The sequence below is a fragment of the Arvicanthis niloticus genome, chromosome 5 (assembly GCF_011762505.2).
Source record: "Arvicanthis niloticus isolate mArvNil1 chromosome 5, mArvNil1.pat.X, whole genome shotgun sequence".
In the NCBI taxonomy this organism is placed as follows: domain Eukaryota; kingdom Metazoa; phylum Chordata; class Mammalia; order Rodentia; family Muridae; genus Arvicanthis; species Arvicanthis niloticus.
This window is the reverse complement of record NC_047662.1, coordinates 62,902,605-62,920,327: the sequence shown is the minus strand read 5'-3', so window position 1 is coordinate 62,920,327 and position 17,723 is coordinate 62,902,605. Positions and strand designations below refer to the sequence as shown.

The window sequence follows — 17,723 nt, the reverse complement described above, 5'->3', positions numbered from 1 at the left end:
GAAAAGCACTCAGAAGAGGGCCTGGCCTGGCCAAGCCAGAAATGAATAATCTGAATCTCTGTCACTGCAATCGCTTTTCTGCAAGATATCTTCTTTCCAGGGCTAAGAGAAACCCCTCTAGCTGACCAGTGATCAGGCCCCACTTGGTTCAACTGGGACTCAAGAGGGAGTGAAACAGAAAGTCTCTCATTGAGATTTCAGAGACTGCTTAGCAGTTAAGAGCATTTGCTGCTCTTTCAAAGAACTGGGTTCGGTTCCTAGCCCCTGTATCAGGGGGATCACAACTGCCTTTAACTATAGTTCTATGTGGTCCAGTGCTCTATCCTGGGCTCCATGTTCACCTATGTGCATGTAGGTCACACATAGACATATAAAAATAAATGGAGATCTTTAAAATAAAGAAAGAAAAAAAGAAAGGCTCCTACTGTCACCAGCTCTGTTCAGGGTGAGGAGGGAATGAGTCAGGAGTCAGGGTTGCTGGACACCAGCCTGCTAAGCTGTGCCAGATGTGCACAATCACAGGATGCTCATGGAAGAACAGGATTTTTTTTCTTAGCAATTTCAGAAGGACCAAATACTTCTACCATTATTATGTAAGAAAATGGAGCCTAAAAATCTTAGCACTTGGTAGGTAGTTGTAGAAGGACTGTCACAGGTTCAAGGCCAGCCTGGGTTATATAGTGAGACCTTATTATGCACCCCCTGAAAGAACTTCATAAAAATGTTTGGTTTGAACAGTCAAATACTGAAAATCCTAGGGAAATGCTCACAAATTCAATCATGGTGTCCTGAGGTACAAACGAAGGTATGGAACGGATAGGAATGAGGGCTTTCCTCTCCACCCATGACTAACAAACAGTGTCAGCGTTGAGGAATGCTCTGCTGTCTGTAGCCATGCCAGATAATTCATTCAATTATTTAAACTAAAACACACTAAGTACCTCAGGGACATGAAAGCCCTCATATGACCTCAGGAGCAGATTGCCGAGGCCAAGCTTCATCCCAGAATCACAGGACAGAGGGACCCAAAGGGGTTTTAGATCCTCTAGGATAGACATAGACAAATAAGAACCCACTTTCCATGCAGTCTCTAAAATGAGTGTGCTTTTAAACCATAGTCTTTATTGTCACAAAAATATGAAAGTAAACCCTGAGGTTTGGAAAAGTATAGATTTTTGATACACACTCCTTCTGTTACCAAGTCCTTCACTGGTCCCATCAGCAGGGTGTTCCTTGGGGTTATTTGTCATGGATGATTAAATCTAAGCCTACACTCACCAGCGTGCAAGAGGAGGTCTGGGAATGAACCCAGACACATAAACCATTCTGTTCCAAGCTACTTCATCCCTCAAAAGAAAAACCAACAATCAGAGTTGAAAAAGTAGTCCTTGTAACTGATCCAAAAAAAAAAAAAAAAAAAAAAATCACACACAGAGTTTAGCCGGGTAGTAACTTTCCCTGTTGATTTTACAATACAAAACCAAAATTCTGCTCATTCTGAAAAATGTGTCCAGGTTCACAGAAGCAGAGAGGATCAGACAAAAACCCACAACTCATAACCCAATCCTAGTTAACACTTGAACCTACTCCTGTCCACTTTCTCCACAAATATTCATTTGACTCCTAACTGTTCCTTGGCTGAAATTTTGCCTGGGTTAGAATTCAGGATGGTAGGAGAGGCAGGAAGTCTTCTATGGAGTATTTTGAGGGCAAAACTGTTGAGATTTGTCTGCAGATAATTTTAGTCACTTGGGCAATAGCTTCGTTTACAGCATGGATCCAGATTAGGTTAAATTTAGTCTGAATTTAGAATTGAGAGCTATATTATAGTTACAGACAGAAGAAAAGGAACATGATGCCCCAAGTTAAAAATAAGATGCCTGAATGTCACAATCTGGTCACACAGAAGTTCTAGAAAAGTCAGCCAAGACAGACCTAGGTTGATTTTTGCCTAGCTTTATTTGTGTATATGTAGTGTGAGTTCATGTGTATGTGTGTGTGTTGGTGTACATGTGTACACATGTGTATGGAGGCCAAAGATTGATATCCACTTTATTTACTAAGGGTCTCTTGTGGAACCCAGAATTTGTTAATTTGGCCAGTCTAGCTAGCTATCTTGCCCTGGGGTGTCTTCTGTCCCTGGATCCTAAGTGCTGGGAGTACAGGTGGACCCACCACTCCCATCCAGCATTTGTGTGGATACTGGTATCTAGACTCTTAGATCCTCACACATAGCAAGCACTTTATCTGCTGATACATCTCCCCAGCACTGATGGTGTTGAATTCTTAGGATAGAGGAGATGTCATGGATTTGAAAGGACTTTTGGGTAAGCGAGTGGTGATTGGGGGGTGGTGCTGTGAGCAGTGTCACAGAGAGGAAGCAGGACTCTCACCTCCAGCTAAATGACTTGGATGACTTAAGTCTCTCTCCTTTTTTAGTGGCATTCTGATGCCAAGTGCCTGTCAAATCTGGTGATTTGCTTATAATTACTCTTCCCTGTGGGTTCCCTTAGTGTTACTGGAGACATACATGCCCATTGCTGCCCTGTCCCAGGGGAGAAGAACTCATTTCACTGTTTAGGAAGGGCCTGAACTTGTAGTGGGGCAGGGGTTCCCACACTGGTTCTGTCTCTCTGCCCCTTCCCCACACCCACCAGGGAAGGACAAGGGGTGGGTCTCTCACTCACCCACATGATTGGCAGCCCCATTTTGCCTCTCATTCTCATCCACTTGGCATTTCTTCTTGGCAATCTTGTGGAGAATTGAAGCTTTTTCTCGGAACCTCCCTGAAGCAAGAAACAGTGGCAGGGGAGAGACGGAGTGAGGAAGAATTGCCAAAGCAGGTGGGTGGTCTCTTTATGGATTCCTTACAGCAGTGACCACACATTCTGTCCAGCCCAAATGCCTCTCAACCTATATGGGAGTGGGGCGCTTTCTTACCTTGGTGGATTTTGTAGCCCGGTTCTCTATCTGAGAGCTGTTGGTTCTCTATCTGAGAATCTATCTGCAAGCTGCCAGACCATGGAGGGGAGGTGTGACTTGGACCTCTTCCTCCCCTCCAGCTGCTCACAAAATGCATGAAAACATCAATCATCTCCCAAACCACCTCTACCACTGAAACCCCAAACAAGGCTGAAGATCCACAGCTGCTTTAGAATTAAATGCTCATTCCAGATCTGCTTTGGACAATGACTGGGAAGGAAAGCCAAGCCAGGCAGTCCTTCACATTGACTTTGGTTTTCAAGCATTCGTCATGACTGCAGCTTCCAAGGGAGTCAGGGACAGACATCGCAGCTCTCCAGAAAAGCTGAGTCAGCTGCAATTAAAGCATCAAGGCGGCGACCGATTCCATTTGGGGATTTAGGGCAAAGAACGATCACTGAGCATGTTGGAGACGAGACACTTTGGGAAAGGTGCTGGAAAAGAAATACCATGCTCAAAGCAATCACCATCAACAGCTGTGCCACAAGTGTAGCGCACGTTTCTTCTTCATTATTGACATAATTAATGGGTAAACACATGCGAGAAGCACACAGAACAGTCATGCAAAGTGCAGCGATTAAGGACATGAAGCACATCTCTCTCTTTTAAACTTTGATTTTACTTCCTTAGGAATATTCAAGGTACAGAAGATTCGCATTTTAAACGAGCTGATTACTTCATAGATTCCAGCATAATGTGTTCCTTAAAATACCCTAAGCCCCACAATTTTCTACTGGACTTTCTTATTGGTTGTGTTATCTAACAGCATATTATGGGGGGTGGGTGTTGGGATCTTATTCTACTTTTCAAGTTAGAAGCAAATCAAATGAAACATATTTCTCTTGAAGAGAGCCTCCTCCAAGGCTGGGTGTAGCAGGTGAGCACCCACACCTCTCCCTCCCCCATGTACGAGACTCTGGCAGGCCAGAATGGTGATTTCTATGGTGGATTCAGCGTCATCAAACATGTGAATGCCTATGTGAAGATGACACAGGATGGGGTCAGTTCCGTTCACGGCTCCATTAGCCACTAACTCAAACCTTCCTCTCTTTTAAAATGTGTTTTGAGCAACATTATAAATTACTGAATTTAAATTTATTTTGTGTTTTGATCCATCACATTTTTGAATTTTTTTTTTTAATTGGGAGAGCATATGCATGCTACAGCATACACATGGAGATCAGAGGACAGCTCATGGGAATAAGTTTTCTCTTTCTATCATGTGGGTGCTGGGGATGGAAGCCAGGCTGCCAGGCTTGGTGGTCAACACTTGATTCATGGAGCCATCTTGCCAGCCCCTACCTAAATGTCTTACTATACAAAGATGTTGGTCTAGGCATTGAGTGTGCTGCACAACTGTGCTCCCAAAGGTATGGGGGTGGGGCAATGAGAAACAGATTGTAAGGTTCGAACGTGTCGTGGACTGTGTGATGGCTAATTTTGATGGTCAGCTTGATTGGGTGAGTGATATCTAGGAGATTACTCTCGTCCCTCCTCATATCTGAGTATATTTTCCAAGAAAACAGATTGGGTTCTTGCCTTATCAGTGATTTATTTCATTGATAGATTAGACATTTAAGTAGGCCAGTGGAGGTGGTGGGAACTGTGGCAGTCAAGGTGTTGATGCAGGAAGACATGACTTTGTGGGGAATAACTAGATCCTAGTCCTTTCCTGTTACATCTCTTTGCTTCCAAGCACTACAAAGCGAGCAGCCTGTGCCACAGGCTTTCACTGCCATGATGTTTTGCCTTCCCTTGGATCCAAGCAAGGACAGGGGATGGGGAACTCAGAAACCAGGAGCCAAAATAAATCTTAGCTAATTTTGAGTTGTTTTTCTCCAGAGCGTTGTCACTGTGATGGGAAACTGACTAACTCAGATGCTGTAAGAATGGAAAGGAAGGATGAGGGGATGGGCAGGTGGCGCTCAACCTGGAAGGTGGTTTGAGCTTGTCTCTTTCTATTTAATCTCCATGGTAAACTGTGGGAAGAAGAGGGGGGAATGAAAAACATTCTGGGGACTAGAAAAAGAAGGAAGTAAAATGAAGCATGGAAAGGAAGAGAAGAGAAACTTTAAAGGAGACAGGTAGAGGTGTGGCAGCCTGCTGCTGGTGGCCTGGCAGATGCTAGACATTTCCTGGCTGCCTGGTGGTCTTCTCTGAGCACTAGACAGATGGACAGAGTGGCTCTTAGGACCCTGAAATCTCAAGCCTAAAGGGGTCACTTTTCATGGAAGACAATTCCAGAGAGTCTCCAAATCATGCATCTTGTGCCCAGGAGAGGCAAAAGGAGGTTCTGCAATTCCATTGGAGTTTCTGCTAATAAAATTCTTTCTGCTATGGTGGGGGTCCACCTTTGGGTTTAGGTCACTTTGTATGGAATAAGGAGATCAGATACATTGTTTTAAAAGTGTGTAAAACATAGTAACAAAGTAGAAAGGGGTGCAGGAGAAGCAAGCCTGTGTAAACCAATCTAGCCCAACCAATGTCCTCAAGTCACAAGTCACAGCAGAGAAGATGCACTGGAGAGCATCTCTCATGGACTGTCCATGCTTACAAGATTCCTTCCATGGCTTATATATGTGTCAGAGAGAAATTATTTAAAAAATGGACCCCCAGACATGTCCCATTGTAGCCACTCACATTGTCATGAAGCTTCCTTCAACAGAGTTGGCCATACTTGGTGTGGCTTTCTCAAATTCTATAGGGACTATGGCTGGAATCCTATGGATCCTAGTCATGTGACCATCAGTGAGGGTCTTCTTACTTGTATGTCACTGTTTTCCCCAAGTAGGGTAGCAGGTCTTTGGTTTCCTGTGCCATTAAAAAAAGGTCCTGACCTGTTGCCTTTTTTCTCTTGGCATTTAGTCCCATGGGGAGCTGAGCAAAGCTACCAAGGCATTCTTCAATTTCTTTCCTCCACATGCTTCCTCTCACTGCCCTTAGTCCTACTGTTATGACATGGAGACTACTCTCATTCTGAGAGCTGAGGATGGCATCTGTATCTGAAGGGATTTTGCCTTGAAGTTTAAGGTTTTAGCAAGGTCCACCTTCTGCATTCAGCACGCACACTAATGAGGGTGGAAGGCAGAGCCAGACCAAGGAAGCCATGCTCAGTTCAGCTTGTTGGATGGTGCTGGAGTTTCAGGGAATCCTCTAAAAATCACCTCTAAGTGTTAGGCCCACACTTCGGTGGGGGCGCAGAGGATGGGCGTAAGAAACAACCATGCTGCTTTGTGTCTGGCAAGAACAAATCAAGACACCTTTGAATACTTTTCAAGGTGAGCCACGGGGTGATTTTTTAGCCTGATTCAAAGCAGCTTTAAAAATATCCCCTGCTGTGGTGCAAACCCTGAAGGTGTTGTCTTTTTATATAGCTACAGATATTTGTATACTTAGAAGGCTCGGAAATAGCAAACTCGGCTGGGATCGTGAGGCACCTACGTCAAACCTGGCACACAATTTTAGTATAGTTTAGTTTGATCTGAGATGTGCAAGAGTACCAGCTGAGTGTCCTCACGGGAGGGTGCGTTGAGGGGGTGGTCAGGAAGTTTGGAAGGAAAAGATGGGAGCTGAGGGCTTCCTGGGAGAGAGAATGAATTGAGAAAAACAGCCACCAAAATCCTTGGCTGGATCACTCCAAGGTAAAACAGAAGTCTGAAGCTCCACTGTGACAACCTGGTCACTCAAGGGAAGTAAACTAGGCTTCTGTCCTGCTATTAATTAAAACAGCCCCCTGGAAATCCCTCCATCTTTCCCCCACCAAGACTGTCATAGGCAACTGTCAAAAGGGACCCTTTGGGCTTGTGACTAGACTAGGTCCAGACTGAGTTTCATCAATGCAGAAAAAACTGGGACAAAAGAGACAGATGTAAAGAAAGCTAGCCACTTGGAGAGAAAAAAAGAGAGAGAGAGAGACAGACAGACAGGGAGAGGGGGGAGGGGGAGAGGGAGGGAGGGAGGGAGAGAGAGAGCAAGTGAGAGAGAGAGAGAGAGAGAGAGAGAGAGAGAGAGAGAGAGAGAGAGAGAGAGAAGTTGAAAGCAACTCCCTTCAAGTCTATTTCTGTGTTTTCAAATCTGCCTTTTTTGTCTCTTTCTTTGAAGCTCGGGGCTTGACAGGTAGCTTTGAAAGCCAAAGGTCACTTGAGCTCCCGTCCCTCAATCCCCGTGTACTCCTTTGTCTTTTCTCATGAAAGCTCAGACTGGAATCAAGCGGACAGGCCATCCTCATTCTGACAAGACTATGACAGACCAGGGGTGGTGCCTCGGGTCATCCCAAGTGTTTCTCTTTCTCTTAAGTCAGCCATCACCCAATCAGGTGTTTCTGTTCTCACATGATTTCAGTCCATTTCTCCCTCCATCCCTCCCTTCCTGAGACCCACCCTGAGCCTCCCCCCTGACAGGAACATTTTAGCCAGCTGATGTGTCCTCTTCTTCCCTTACCTCCCTCCTGTCATCCTGGCACCCCAGGGGGGAGATAAATTAGGTCATATTACTCCTTTTCTGGTTGATGGCCTGCAATGCATCTCTAGGTCAAAGTGAAAGTACAGGTCCTTACGACTGCCCACAGGATTCTATCTAATCCCTGACCACACTGTCCCTGTCATCCCCACCCCTTCTTGGGCCGCTCCATTCAGGCTAGCCCTATTTTCCTGTTTCTTGAGAATACTGTGCAACCTTCCACTCTGGACTACGGTGCAAAGCTCTCCCATCAGAAGTCACTCTTTCTAGTATCTAGTCAACTGTCACCACCTCATCCTGCCTTCCCTAAGCAGCTTCTCTCTAGCATTTCCTACTTACAGCTTATTTCCTTAGAAGCAGGAAATTATCATTATATATACATATATATAATGATATAATCATTATTATTATTACTTTGCTTACATCTTATTTTTCTACAGGTGGAAAAGCTGGGTGCCAGCAGGGCTTTTCACGGTTGTTCCCTCTTGCTGCATTCTCAGCACCCAGTAGAGCTCAACAAACCTTGTGCTGCTCATCTCGAGGCAAATAGATAAGGTTAGACTTCCTTCCTAGTGGCTATAACCTAAACTCAGTTCTCTTGGAACCTTCCCAGCTTATGGCTATGGTGGAACCAAGATCTCCCAAGCTGAGACCCTTCTATCACTACATAGGTGACAACTGGGGTAGACTGTGTACTTATAGCCCAGAGATGAAAGGCAGTGGTCATACCATTTGTTCCCTTGTTCTGTGAATTTCCAGGGCCAGCTCCCCCAAAAGTCTTTGGGATGGAAGAGTAGGTTTGGGTAGTGTTGTGGAAACCTGGGGGGAAGAAGGCTGGGTCCTGATCCTCCTTTACTATGTGGCTCCTCGTTTATGAGGGGCTAACATGAAGGTTTCTCTGTTGGCACTCACACCAATTTTTCAGTCATTGGTCTCATGACACTTGTCCACTGGTCAGTCTGTCAAGCTTCCTGGCTATATACCCATTTTCACCACTAGAGGGTAGACTTCTCTGAGGAGCGACCTTCTCCCAGTCTCTAGTCCCCAGTAATGCCAAGCTTGTTGGATGGAGAGATGGCTCAGTGGTTAAAATCAACAATGCCAGGCTCATCAGCTGCACAGTGCAATGAAACTCTCCCTCAAAGCTCAAGGTAAGTCTTGGAAATCTTAAGCAAACCTGCGCTATGATTTCAGTAGAGTTTGGTAGGTTTATCTGGTGCCTTCACAACATGGATTCACAAGCATTTCAGATTCCCACACTACAGAGCTCTTCCTGATGGCTGTGGTGTGTGTGTGTGTGTGTGTGTGTGTGTGTGTGTTATGCATGTGTGTGTGTGGTATGTGTGGTATGTGTGATGCTATATATGTGTATGTGTGTGGTATGTATATGTGTGGTGTGTGAGGGGTGTGTGTGTGCTGTGTATGTGTGTGTGGATGTGTGGTATATATGTGGTGTGTGTAGTATGTATGTGTGTGTGGTGTGTGAGGGGTGTGTGTGTGCTGTGTATGTGTGTGTGTATGTGTGGTATGTATGTGGTGTGTGTGTGTGGTGTATGTGTGGTGTGCGTGAATATGGTGTGTGTGTGCCGTGTGTGTGTGCTGTGTGTGTTGTGTTGTGTGCTGTGTGTGTGTGTGTGTGTGTGTGTGAGCTCAGGGAATAAAAGTGAAAAGGCCCCTTGGCACAGACGCTACCTAGCAGCTATGATGGACAAATGGATTGTTTTACAAACTCGATGAAACAGTAATTTCTTAATAGGGACTGGCTTGCTTTTTATTCTTTAAAGAAAAATGTTAGATACTTTTAAAAAAAATGTAAAGATAGTAATTTTATCTTAAACGAAACACAGGATTTTTATTCGCCCTTAAATCTGTTTTCGAAATACAGATTCCAAATTATTTCTCTCATTCTGAGAATCATCATAAATTTATTATTCTATTTATTTATTATACTATGATTTCTAATGAAATTAAATTACTATTGTAAACTTTCATTAGTCAGTTCTGAGTGAACTTCATAGTTGAAGTCATCAACATGATTGGATCGTCTTTACATTTACAGGTGGATCGTCTGGACAGATCTGTAGTGACTGAGAAGGCATACATCTGGTCAGTGTGAATTTATTATGTTACAGCCCTGAGCTGGTTACCTCATCATGGGGAGAATGAGCACACTTGTGTAAACATACTGAAATATTTTCAACACTTTACAAACGTTGGTATTTAAATGCTGACATTTTTGCTTTTAACATTTCTGGTTTACAGACTCTCCTCATAGATGTTGTACCATCTTCAGTCTTCAATCTTTGCTTCTTCTCTCAGGTTCAAGGTCCACTTGGGGCCTTTGGCTTCTGCTGGCCCTGCCCTCTCACCTTCCCCTTGCAGGCACCCCACTTGGAAAGCCTGGCTATGCTGGTCTTACCTCTGCACCCCGTGTCTGCCAGCATCACTCTGGGGAACCTGCCCTTGGTTATTTATTTATTTTGGCTACTCATGACCTGATTTTCCCATAGCATTTGGCTTCCTTTATCCAGTCCTCAAAATCATTTTAATTTTTCACAACCCCTAGGGAGCTCTTCAAATATCAGTCATCCTCAGAGCTCCTCCTGGTCCTTTGTTCTTCTCTTCTTCCAAGGAACCAGCTATTTGCTATCCCAAATGTACATTAAGTCTCGAAGCCCAGACTGGGTTCTCCAGAAGACTGGCACTTCCAGTCAGGAGTGTCTCTGACAGACTCAAACGCTCCAAACTTCAGGCATCATCCTCCTTCCTAAGAATCTGCTCTTCTACCGGTGCAAGCTGCTGCTGCTGTCCACGATGTAGTCTCCTGCCCTCAGGAGGCATCTTAGCTCTCTCTCCAGGGCCTCCTTGGCTGGCGTCAGCTCTAGCATCTTCACTGGCTTCCAACTTCCATACTGTCTCCTTCATTGCCCACAAGGCTCCCAATGCTCCACGCCAAGTGGCTTCTTTTATTCTTCCAAATCCCATCTTAGACATCTTACCCTTCAGAGAGTTTTTTCTTCTAAGACAACACATTGTTAACTGTCCTATTAGGGGTGTTCATCAGAGACCCTTCAAGGCATTTTTTTTTCTGACTCTCCCTAGCTAGCATTTGGGCGTTGAGCACAGGATTGCTGCATCTCTCCCCCAACGATTGGCTTGCTCTAGCACTGGGGTTTGTGGATGTGATACCATTACTATAAACAACAGAGAAGGGGTTGGTGGGGAGGAGCATGGGTTGTTCTTTCAAACTCAACTCTGAGTTTACTTTTGGTAAGTGGGTAAGAAAGAGGGAAGGCCCAAAGGCACATGGCAGAAGCCTCAGGGGACTGGTTAAGTTCATACTTTTGGTAGATTTCCAAACTTTAGTTGCACTAACAGATTATGTGGCCATAGAGATTATATGGTCATCTTTGAGAAGTGGTATCTAATGAAATTCAGGAGGAATGTGAAGTATATAAGCCAAAAACTTTATAGTAAGTCTTTAAGGCAGTGTTTCAGGAGAAGTGGGACTCCCAGCAAGGCCTATCAGGGAGCTTGCTTTGTTTTAGGAACTTTATTCTGTGACCATTATTCTGCACCCAGGCAGAGGATTCAACAAAGTTGATTCTTAGATTTGGCTTTCTGAGCTAGGTGGGCCTGCAGATGGAAGCTTTAAGGTCTCTCTTGGTTTCCATCCCGAAGTCCTTGGAGAGAGCTAGGAGACTAATGGGTAAATAGGACCACTGATAAAGTAGCTGGCACACCTAGAGACTTCCAGAACTTAAACCAAGTATTTCAGAACAGGTATTGAGGCCTGGTCCCAGGCAGCTCATTAAGGCTTGGACCTGGAGTATATCTCTGCAAACTGGTTGTAAAACCTTACAGAAACTAGCAAAAACCTCTGTCTGTTGATGAGGCAGCATATTACCCAATGATTTATCTTTATGTAAAATAAAAGACATTAGATTTGCTAAAACTTAATTGGCAGCAGTCACTATTTTGTGGCTTTTCCCCCTTTTGGTATAATCTGTTGTCATCTGGATTTCTTGTGTCAAAGAATTACTTTGAGTTTCTAGGTTTGTTTGTTTGTTTGTGTTTGCTTGTTTGATTTTCCATCCCGTCCTCTTCACACTGCAGTCTGGTACCTGCAAATCTTGTGGGTTTGCAGCAGAAATGCCAGCCCAGTGGGAACTCCTTAATTCAAGGCAGAGAGGCCCATGACTGAAACTAGACAATTTCGTTCATCTTAATCATAAGAGAAACTCACCATCCTTAAGTGAACACACCAGCTTCCTATGGGGATGGATTCTCCTTCCTTCTTTCCCTTCCTTCCCTTCCCTTCCTTCTTTCCTTCCTTCCTTCCTTCCTTCCTTCCTTCCTTCCTTCCTTCCTTCCTTCCTTCGTTCCTTCGTTCCTTCGTTCCTTCCTCCCTCCTTCCCTCCTTCCCTCTTTCCCTTCCTTTCTCTCATTTATTTTATGAGTACATGCATTTTACCTGCATGTTTGTCTGTACGCCATGTATGTGTGTCTGATACCCACTAAAGCCAGAGGATCCCCTGGGTGTTGGGTCCTCTGGGACTTTAGTTACCAATGGCAGTGAGTCACCATGGGAATGGAACACTAGTCCCCTGGAAGAGCAGCAAGTGCTAAGTGTTGAGCCATCTCTCCAGCCCCTCTTTTTCTTACACACACACACATACACACACACACACACACACACACACACACACACACACACGGAGCTGTCTGTGTGCTGGGGGAATAATTAATTTAGAATAACAGTATTTCGGTTTGACTGATGAAGACGAGGCAACCTAACCTCATGAGCTCTAGGGATGTCAGGAACAGACAGGGTGAAGCATCCACAATTTGCCTTCTTCTGCCATTTAACACCTTCTCCATATGCAGCGTGGCAAATCAGCCTAAGCTTGCCAAGTCTGATCTTTCTGCTTTTACTGCTGACAGTTTAGATCAGGAAAATAAGATGCAATGCATTTGAGCAGCAGATGTATTCTCACAGGAAGATCTCCCTGGTCCCAGTTTTCAGTAGGATGGCAGCTTTGCCCACAGGGTTCGGGCTGCTCTCTCTGACAGACCCAGTACCCGGAACTAGCTGCTTAGTTTGGTTATGCACGTTTGCTGTTTGTCTTCTTAAGATCCAGTCCCAGGGAGACACTTGCCAGAATACATCCCTGAAGAAGTCATGGTGAGTTCAGATGTTTGTTTTCTGGACAAAGCCCAACCTTCCAGAAAGCATCTGTTCAAATACCTCAAAAATTCTCTGGCCATGAAAAACTGGACTGGATGGATTTAACCATGAATTGAATGAATGAAACATAACACAGTACTGGAAATGGTGTCTGTGTGTAGGCTCCTGCCTTGGTCACTTGAAGGTAGGGAGAGAAATGGTGCCTGGGCAGTAAGGGTCCAGCCTTGCTCATTGGATGACAGAAAGGGCCATGGTGCTTGTGCACAGTAGGGTTCCTGCTCAGTCATTGAAAAGTAGAAAATGCTATGGTGTCTGTGCACACTGGGGTTCTCAGGTCTCTCACTGCACAGTAGAGAGGGCAATGGCACCTATGCACAGTGGAGCTCCAGCCTCCCTCACTGGGATGTAGAGAGCTATCCCACACTGTGCTTCCCAGGCTTTCTGTGAGGGTGTCTGTCAGGGGTCTGGAATTGGATGTCCTGTGTAGGAGGAACAGCCTTGTCAGCTAACTTTGAGAGGGTGATTGCTTCAACCACTGCTGTACCCTGGCTTTAACTCAGCTCTGCTAAAACACCCAGGTCTCTAAAACGAGTAGGTAGAAGGTAGCTTTATGACAACATCTATCTGCTTTGACATGGAGTCAATAAACATCTTTCTTCAAAGGGCTTATTTAAATCCTGCTTTTGAGGCTCTCCGGGGCACTGCAAATAGAAACAGAAATTTGGCGAGGCCATAATGGAGGGGACTTTAGACATGTCTTTCAGAATGCAAGATATGTATGCATACTCTCTGACGTGGCATTTCTATTTTTTAAGTATTTGTATTAGATATATGCATCTACACTGTAGGTTCTCAACCTGTGGGTCCTGACTCCTTTGTGGTTGAATGACTGACCCTTTCACAGGGGTCACCCAGGACCATCAGAAAAAACAGATATTTTCATTATGATTCATGACATTAGCAAAATTACAGTTACAGTTGGGGGGATCACCACAAGGAACTGTATTAAGGGGTTGCAGTGTTAGGAAGGTTGTCTTTCCTTAAGGAGTGCCTCTGTTTTACTTTTTTGTTTTTTTTTGTTTTTTTTTTGTTTTTGTTTTTTTGAGACAGGGTTTCTCTGTTTAGTCCTGGCTGTCCTGGAACTCACTCTGTAGACCAGGCTGGCCTCGAACTCAGAAATCCGCCTGCCTCTGCCTTCCAAGTGCTGGGATTAAAGGCGTGCGCCACCACCGCCCAGCTTCTGTTTTACTTTTGTATGCATGTATTTTTTAAAAAAATAAAAAACAACTTTAATTAATTTAAAATTAACTTGTGATTAAAAGTTTCTACTCTGGTAGATGTCTGGGTTGGTAATAAAAAGGGAATATACCACCCTTTATTCTTTCAAAGGTCTAGTAGCTGTTGTACTACTTATGAATTGGACCATACAATACTTAGGGTTTCTCCTTTAGGTGTGTGACTCAGGAGGCACCTACTACTCCCCAGGTTAACCAGCTACAAGGCCAGGTTTTGGGAGGCTGGATTGGATGGCAAGCCATCAAGGGATGTCAGACTTCCTAAGGGACAGTCGTAGATATGACTGAGAGGTGCTCAATGTCTGATCATGCCTCTCCTAAGCAAGGTCACCCTGCCTATGGAGATGTCTGAGGAGAAAGGCTTTCCTAGGCTGGGCTGAAGTTTAGCTTGGTTCTCTTTGAACTGAGGAAGGTTGGTTTCTTTCTTTAGTCACAGCACCACCACCAGCTGATCCCCAAGGGACCTGAAGTTCTCCCTTCTGACAAAATAGACATTGCTTTCCGTGACAGATGGCCCATGGGTTCATTCCAAGAAAGGTGAGAACCATTAGGCTGTTCCTAGATATAAACAACATCCTTTCGTCTCAGTAGCATGTCTGCATTGCCCATCAGCATCCAGATCCACATCTCCAGATGGCCTTGGCTGTTCCTAACCTGATGCAACCTCCCAGTTCTGAAGGCAGCAAACCTCCACTGTCCTCAACTTCTCTGCAAGTTTTATTTTCTTTCTTCCAACTTGGACGCTATGTACAGAAGCCCCACTTTCATCTGCAGCCTTTGAAACAACCTCTCCACTCCCCCTTGCTGTTAGAACATCTCCCTCACCCAGTAACCCTACCACCTCTATACCCTAAAGCCCTACCTACCTCTTCCTTTTACCTTCTCTCAAGGTTTTAAACATTTCCATGATGGTGTTCTCCACTAATACTCCTGCTGCCAACCCGAGGAACGTGGCAACACCGCACAGGAGAGCCCTGTCATCCTTCGCTCCTTACTGCCTCAACCCACACATTTCAAGCATGTCTCTTCTCAGTCACTTATCCAATGCCTTAAAGCTAGTCTCCAGACCCTATCACCATGACAGCTCACCACCTCCCAAACTGGGAGCAATAATGCCCACTCATTGCTACTCTCATCATCAGCTGCCCCCTTTGGGATGTGATCTTCCCTTGTTTTCTGGGGTGTCTTCCTCACCTGGTGGCTTTTCTACTTGGGCTTCCTCTTTCTTTGTAGATTCACAACCTCAGAGTCACCAAAGCTCAGTCAGCTGCCATCTCTTCCCTCTACAATTTCCATATTAGCATCCAGTTGTTCTACCACAAAGGATATATGCATGACTTGCAAATTTACATCTAGAGCTCTGTCCAACAGCTCTGCCAAGCTCAGCCTTTTATAAAAACCCTTCTCAGGGTCTCTGCTTGGCTGTCTCCTGGGACTCTCAAAGTTACGATGAGCTCTTCATGTCTTACACACACTGCCTCTATCTTTGCCTTCCTCAGCCACACACAGTTTTCTGAAAGTGAGATCTCCGTTATGAGACTTCAAGGAGCCCATCAATGCCTCTTCTGTTTTCATTTCCTAGTGACTTACTACTTAATTATTAGGGGCAGTTATTTACCAAGTTTTTTTAAACTACATTTCCAGTCTGTCTTGAAACTAACCATGTGACAAGGCTTGCCTGTGTAATGCTAGGTTCATACTTAGGAGTAAGTGATGATGGAAAGATCAGTGAACTAGGATTAAAATCTTTAAGTTTTATTGAAAGGACTTTCAGGGAAGCTTCCTTGAAATAAAAGGAAAATATCTGTGGGGAAGGGCTGTGACTATCTGAGGGGTGGGGCTGTGACTATCTGAGGGAGTGGGGCTGTGACTATCTGACTATGAAATCATTTTGACCTTTTCACCTTCTGGGACTATGGATATGGTCATGGGGCTTTAGCAGCAGACATCTTGAACCACGAGGAGCCCTTAAGGGTGTTGAAGCAGCAGGATGGGTAGAAGGATCCTGGCTTTTGAATTATTGTTTGACAACCATATCTTCTGGGACCTACACTTGAGAAAAAAAATAAACTTCTACTTGATCAAGACATTGTTAATTTGGATTTTCTGCTATTTATTGTTGAGCCAACCCTATCTGGTAATTCCAGTGTGTACGACACAGTCGTACATATTCAAGCAATGATTAAAATGTATAGGAAAGGAAACGGATAACCCATGGACTTGTTTTATTCCTATGGTTTTACCGAACACATCTTGGGCAATGGAGAACACTGCTGAACAGTATTCCAAAATTCACCTGTCTTTGGAAGAGAAGCGTGTTACTCACAAGGACACTGGATGGCTGGAGGTTTGTGTGAGCCCTTGATGCTTTTGTTTCTTTGAAACAATGTGTTTAAAAACATTCTAGCCATGTATCTAGTTTAGGACCCCATGATTCATGCACAATATTAATAGTGTCTTGGGGAGGTATAGGGGCTGTTGGTTGCTATGAAACAGGCTTAATTCCATCAAGGAAAGGTATTAATAATTTTTGTTCTCACCTTCACAATGTTTTTTTACCTTACTTTTATTTATACTAATGATCAATGAATGATTTTTTTTTTTTTTTTTTTTGGTGAAATCTTCTCTTCTGCAAATGGCTTTGTTGAGTGGCAGCCATTTCAGGACAACATGATGCAGGCACCTTTGGCTACAGATCATGGCTTTCATTGATGTCAGTCAAAGTAACCGTCCAGCCACCCACCTGTCTCTATAAAATGCTGCTCTCCATAGAGCAAAACCGATTACTTAGGCATATTGCCTTTGCTTTAAACCTATTATATAAACAGAGATTGGGGAGAGTAGGTCAGTCTGTGATAGAGTGCTTGCCTAGCATGCTTGAGACTTCAGGTTCAGCTAGGAAAAAAACCAACTCTTTCTTTTGTACATTTTTCTGGGAGGGTTGGGGAGAGCTTATGCTACATGTTTATCTAGAGATCAGTGGACAATTTGTAGGAACTGTTTCTCTCTTTCTACTATGTGATTCTTGGGGGTTGACTGGAGACACCAGACTTGGCTTTACCTGCTGAGCCATCTCACTGTCTCTGAACTAGTTTTATACATTTGTTTTTAGAATTTCCATAAGTATGTTGTTCCAAAAGCAACAACGTCCCTGGGAAAAGCAAAGCTCACTAACCTCTTATGTCTGTAAAATAATTCCTATGCAGTTATTATTTAGGGAACACACTGGTTAGACAGGTTATCATCTTGGGAACAGGAGTAAAAACCACAGAGGCAGTGTTTGATTGGGATAGGGCTGGGACTCTAGGTTCCTGAGGCTGAAAGACAGATGACCCTGATGCTTTTTCCCAGCTTAATGTCTTACAGCCTTCAAATGTCAAGTCTCCCACTCAGCAGAAGTTTTCAAGCAGGCTGTCTTTGCTGGCTCCTGATCCTTCCCTGGCATCACATTCATCCTCGTGCTGATGAAGAGATAGCGTGGGCTGTTTGCATCTGTTTCGGTACTTTGTTACAGAGACAAACCAAACCAGAGGTAGATGAGAACCGTGGTGGGCATGGTCCCCAGAGACACCTGCACAAGGCAGAGCTTTAGTGTGACTGCACCAAGTTCAGCTTCCACATCACCACTTGCTGCCTCTGTATTCCCAGATGAATCACTGCGCCTCTGAACTTCAGGGTCTATGGTCTTGATTTCTTCCAGTGTCATTACTGTCTACCTCTGTGGCCGTGGTACTGGGGAGACAATACAATGTTTACAAAACCTACAGGCCTGTACTCAGGCACCTCACAGTGCTGGAGTG

The 17,723-nt window shown here is 44.4% G+C and overlaps 1 protein-coding gene across 8 annotated transcripts in view; it reads right to left on the bottom strand.

Moving 5' to 3' along the window:
* The window catches only part of Slc24a2 (solute carrier family 24 member 2), a 229,628-nt gene that overhangs the window by 44,642 nt on the left and 167,263 nt on the right, over positions 1 to 17,723 (bottom strand). For all 8 annotated transcript variants that reach the window (XM_076934688.1, XM_076934689.1, XM_034501931.2 and 5 more), the window contains one exon: positions 2,688 to 2,786. In XM_076934688.1, coding sequence (XP_076790803.1) covers positions 2,688 to 2,786 — 99 coding nt within the window. The remainder of the gene's footprint in view (positions 1 to 2,687; positions 2,787 to 17,723) is intronic.